Source organism: Gracilinanus agilis, unplaced genomic scaffold (assembly GCF_016433145.1).
Source record: "Gracilinanus agilis isolate LMUSP501 unplaced genomic scaffold, AgileGrace unplaced_scaffold8847, whole genome shotgun sequence".
NCBI lineage: Eukaryota > Metazoa > Chordata > Mammalia > Didelphimorphia > Didelphidae > Gracilinanus > Gracilinanus agilis.
In genome coordinates this window covers 1,041-6,503 of record NW_025399682.1, presented here as the reverse complement: position 1 = coordinate 6,503, position 5,463 = coordinate 1,041, and the positions used below count along the sequence as shown (strand labels likewise).

Sequence of the window (5,463 nt, the reverse complement as noted above, 5' to 3'; positions counted from 1 at the left end):
ATTTCTTGAATCTCCATGTCTAAGAGGGTTCCACTTTTGAGGCCCTGCACCTGAGGGAATCCTATATCCCAAAGTCCCCTCATAGTTAAAAGGTAGAAGGTTTGTTAACCCTTCATGTAGAGGAAGAATAATTTAAGATGAAGTACGGGGGTTGTATTTAGTGCTGAGGATGAGGTCAGTAAATGAAATGTCACTGTCTTCTTCCTATATCTTGTGTTCTTTTTAAAGAAAAACTGAACAGTCTATTTCTAGAGAATATGATCAAGCAGACGAACGTTAGTGAGAAAACACAATGGAGACAGCTCTTTCCACCCAGGAGCAGACAGAAGCTTCCAGTGAAAACAACTTTGGAGGCAGAAGGAATGAGATCAGAGGGGAACTGCCAGGCCCAGCCCTCTCTCTGGGCAGTTTACAGCTCAAGTTGGGGGAAAAGATGGAGAGGCAAATGTCCTGGCCACCCCCCTCCAAAAGCAAGGACCCCCCCCCCTTTAACCCTGATCCTGAATGTAGGAAACATCACCTTTAGGGGAATGGAGTGAATTAGTCACAGCTGTAAGTTGTGTTTTTGCTCTTTATCTTGGCCAAAGTACAGTTAATCTAACAATATAACAGCCTAATACCCCTTCCCCCATTCCCTCCTTCCCCCAAACCCCAATCTCTGTTCCCCAACCCTTGTCCATTTAGCTCCTCTTTCTGTCAAGCTGGAAACATAAAAGGTCACTGTATACTCCGTGTATATGAAGTTGGATCCAATGCTATCTTTCCATGCAAACCCCAGGAAGCAGCCAGACTTCCCTAGGGGTTCCTCAGACTGAGGAGAGGGTATCGGTGGAATGTCTGAGATTGAGTCTGGAACTGAGAGGGACTTTCTGAAGAAAATTAACTCCAGATATCTCCATCACCCTCAAGTCTGTACTTCCTAGGCATAGTCTATTCCTGAAAGTCTGGGCAGCACTAATGCTGGTGCTTCATAAAGGGACCTTCTGATGCCTGGAAAGTACTCAATTAGGGTGGGGGTCCCTCAGTCCCCCAGGAACATGCCTTCTGAGAGAGATACTCTTTGGTGAAGGGCTTGCTAGCCAGAGTCATGAAAGGGGATTCTGGAAGAGGATATCTGGAAGCACTACCCTTCTTCCAAGGGAAAAATGAGGCTTAAATTGCTCTTAGCTATAGCTCCCCACCTCATCAATGGTCCTGGGAATCAGGATACAGATGGAAAAGAGAGGTCCACACGACAGTGGCCATGACCATGGAGAAGAGTGGGTGGCTGGAAGGGTGATGCTGCTACCTGCAGCCACAGGACTCCACAACCATGTCCTCATACTGCTTGTAAACCACATTGTTGGCAGAATCGATGAAGAGGATGCTGATGGGACTCAACCTTGTGGGTACACAGCATGTGGGGGGCGTAGATTCTGGATCCATGGAGTTCATGAGAGTCTGGATGACAGCATGGTTGGTGGGCTCTAGGTGAGACCGCAGGGGAAACTCACAGAGTCCTTCACAGTGGAAGGCCTCGTATTCCAAAGGTGCAATGATCCAGTCATCCCAGCCCATGTCCTTGAAGTTGACGTGCAGTGCCTTGCGACTGCAACGGGCCTTGGGATTCTTGCTGGGCCTCTTGCCCTGGCGTGTTGTGAGGGGAGCTCGCCGTTTCCGACGCTGACTGAATAGATATTCATACACAGTCTTATCATCTTGGCCAGAGCGAGCCTTAATTTCATTGAAGAACAGATCACGTTTCTTAGTGCGGCCAAAAACCAGGAACAAGGCCTTCTCGTGGACCTGACGGGCAACTCGGTCAAAGCCCATGCCACGTAGGTCCATGACCCGGCCTCGATCCCAGGCCTCTAGCTCCAAGCACAGCTGAGCTGAGTTCTTAAAATTTCGGAAGAGCTTCCAGATGTCAAACACTTCCCAACGGGGACTGTCCAAACCTGGCACAGAACGTACATCAAGCAAGATGCCCGGCTGCCGGCCACTGGGACAGCTAGACAGTTTCAGCTGGGCTGGCCTCCCAGGGATAGATGCCTTTGACCCATCTGAGGGTTTTTTCCGCAGGATCCGTAACTCAGCTCCCAACAGCCCATCTTTTTCCAGAGCACTGATGTCAAACACATACCTCTGCTTTCTAACTGTAGGACCTCTGTCATCTAGAGAGAAAGAAAGAGGATCATTGTTGATGCTCCTGCAAAGAATGTCTCTATAGTATACAGGAAGGAGATACGGAAACCAAGAAAACTATTTAACCTTTTCCCCACAAAGACAGGGGCTGAAACCCCACATTCTGAGAATGTACAAATAAGAGATCTTTACTAAACAGCAAATGCCTTAACAGGCCCATTGAGAGCATACACATGCAAGTAAGTATGTGATGTCCTGTGTGTGTAAGCTTACCTTCTCACCTTCAGTATTAAGGGTATGTATGTAGTGTGGGAGACAGAGCCAGAGAATGTGTAGCTACGCTGAAGCCGGTGTCCTATATGAACTAGATGCATTGTACTCATACTTTTGTGTATACATGTTCTTATAGATATGCATGTATGACACAGGCTCAGTATATGTCAGAATGATCGTGTTCTCCTCCCTAAATACCAATTTGCCATCAGGGAGTATTCATCTGTTGGCCCAGAAGGTGCCTAATTGGACTTTTACACTCCTCATCTCCCCTCCCTGAGCGCCTTCAGTGCTAGGGGACACGGGGACTTACTTTATGAGTCCTGAAGGAATCACAGCTTTCCCTAACTGGGCACACAGCCAGGCTACCTCCCCCACCCCAACCAGGCTTGCTGCCACTGAGCTTGGCTCACCCCCTCCCCCAACATCAAGTGCCTAATGAAGTATGTTCTCCCTCTCTCCCAACCTCCCTCACACAAGTCACTCAAGTAGAAATTCTAAGAATCAGAAAATTTTAGAAACTCAACAAAAGGAAGGGACCATAGAAACCATCTAGTACAACCTCCTCATTTATTTACGTAGAGACAAACTGAGGCCCAAAAATATAAGTCACTTGAACCAGGTCACAGGAGAGTTAAGTGGCAGAATCAAAACAGAAGATTTTTGAGCACTACAGCTGCAGAAAGTGAGGAGAGCCTGTGTTCTCCTGGGTTATGGATGAAAGTACCAAATAGTTTAGCTTTGTTTAGGACAGGAGTACTCACTGAAGGTATACTTCTCCCATTCCCCTGTTGAAATTCCACCTCTGCAATGAATCTCCTGTTCCCCTCGACGCTGCCAACATACATTTTTGATCTAGCTTCATCTAGAACTGAGGAAGGAGAGCCCACGTAAACTGAATAACAAGGACCTGAGAAGAAGCAGGATACTGGGTTCTCATCCCAGCTCACGCAACTAATTCCCCAAGACTTTCACCATGGTCCCCTCTGAACCTCAGTTTTCTGTTCTGTAAACTGATGGCCCTAGACTGAATAAACCCTAAGGTCCCTTCCTTGCCTTAGCATCCTAGGATCAGCTGTCCTAGTGCAGCTCACACAACCAGATGTGCAATTCAAGAGGTAACTGGTGCACCAGGAGATCCACACACTCCCCTAGATAGCCCTCTTTGGCCTGGGGTCAGCATTGCCTCTCACCTTGCCCTTTGTCTATGAAGCTGGTGATGGTGTTGGCCAGCCCAGCTTCCAGTTTCACGCTGCCATTGACCCCCTTCCTATCAGCATCCGAAAGCGTCCTGTACAGGGAGAGCATGTACTCATGGGGCGTGACTGGGGGTGGTCGGAATGGTTCCTTGGGCTCGCTTGGGAGCCCTGGCTCCTTGGCCTTTTTCAGTAGGAAGGTACTGGAGCTGGGGCCACCCTTTGGAGGAACCTTGGCACCAGGGTGCTGCCCTTTGGGGGTCACAGTCCGAGCTCCGGCCTGCCTTGCCTGGGGGAATTCTGGCTTGGGATCAGGACCTCCGGGTCTCGAGGGCATCTTTTTGGGCTGCTCCTTCTTGGGTAGTAGGCCTCCAGCTTGGCTGGTGCTGCCCTTTGCCCTGGCATTGGTGGCTGCCCCATTGTAGCCATGTCCCCCTGGCCTGAAGCTGCCTCTGGCCGGTGGGGTTCGCTCCTTGGCTTCTGCCTTGGCCAATCCCGGTCTGGACCCTGAGGTTCTCTGTGCCAGGTCTGGGGCACTCAGAACAGTGCTGATAAGATCTAGGTCCAACCAAGTCAGGTGCCAGAGCAGGAAAGCGAGGAGTCTTGGGAGTCTCATCCTCTAACCTGCCGCTGAATGGCACCAAAGAGAACAGCGGCGAAGGTACCTCTGGTTTGGCAGGAGAAACCATGAAAGGAACGAAACCTCAAAGGCAGCAGCAGCAGCGGCAGCGGCGGCAGCAGCAGCAGCGACAGCGGCAGCGGCAGCAGCGGCAGCAGCAGCGGGAAGGGCGAGTTTCTCCTCAGTCTGAGATTCTTTAAATGTGCCTCTTGCGCGTCTGTATCCAGTCCCATAGTGGAAACGCTCTTGTATCCAGACGTGCGCCCGTCTTCAGTCAGCAGCTGAAAATAACTCGTTCTTGAAAGGAGAAAGCCGACCGCCCCTTTTCTCCTGCTGCAGGACTGATGGAGGGTTTGAAGGAGGCTTGTTTTAAGTCTGAGGGTTTTTTCCAAGAAGGAAGAATGGCGTAATGCTGCCTCTGGGCTCCAGTTCTTTTTTTTTTTTTTTTTTTTTTTTTAAGTTTTGAATCCTTTCCAGTGAAAATATTTCACACACACACACACACACACACACACACACACACACACACACACACACAGGCCTGCAGGTGCTCAGTGAAAAAAAAAAAATCTTACAAACCTGAACTCAGGAATTGGAAACGGAATTCCAACAAAAACCAATTTAATTACTCTCTGATGTCATGCTGTCTAAACTAATTTAAGTGCGATATATTTATGTGAAAGAAAAAAAAATCGTCTCTGCCCTTTCACGGACTGTGACTCACAGGCCCCCTCCACACGGGGACGGCTCAGTGGGACCCTCATGCCCAAGAGCTGTCCTGGAGCCTCCACCTCCGCTGGCCGTGCAGAGCCAACCCCTGCCAGGGGAGAAAGCAACTCCTGGGTCTTAAGCCATACTTACCAAGAAGGAGGGGGGCGGCGGGGTACTGAAGGGGAGGGGTGGGGGTCTGGGTTTTTCAAAGTCAAGTCCTTGGAGTGTTTTTAAAATAGTTACAACCCAGCCTCTGAGTCTGGGGCCTAACAGAGGGGGCAGGTAACAGAGTCAGCAGTATTTACCAACAGCTCCTTTTATTTTAATAAACTTGCAGTGACCTGGAGACAGATAGGCTCTCTTCCCGGCCACAAGAAGGAAGATGCCCGAGCCCCAGGATATCTCCCTCTGCATGCCAGCCCCGCAGACCCCGCTCCCGAAAGGGACATAGGTGGAGATGATTTGCAGAGGCTGCTCCCAAGCTCCTGCCAGTTAGCGGACTTGAGCTCCCTCCGTTGGGGAGGCCTTGTTTGCCCAGTC

The 5,463-nt window shown here is 50.0% G+C and overlaps 1 protein-coding gene across 1 annotated transcript; it reads right to left on the bottom strand.

The window, feature by feature from the left end:
• Positions 1–1,284: 1,284 nt before the first annotated feature.
• Positions 1,285–4,209, bottom strand: GDF5 (growth differentiation factor 5). Its single transcript, XM_044685269.1, has 2 exons — positions 3,591–4,209; positions 1,285–2,153 (listed from the first exon to the last, which is right to left on the bottom strand). The coding sequence occupies exons 1-2, from the start codon at positions 4,207–4,209 to the stop codon at positions 1,285–1,287; spliced, it is 1,488 nt and encodes a 495-aa protein (XP_044541204.1).
• Positions 4,210–5,463: the final 1,254 nt, after the last annotated feature.

Coding starts and splice junctions, on each gene's coding strand:
- GDF5 (XM_044685269.1), bottom strand. CDS start 4,209: ATGAGACTCCCAAGACTCCTCGCTTTCCTGCTCTGGCACCTGACTTGG. Junction 2,154..3,590: donor CTTCATAGACAAAGGGCAAG/GTGAGAGGCAAT, acceptor CTTTCTCTCTAG/ATGACAGAGGTCCTACAGTT.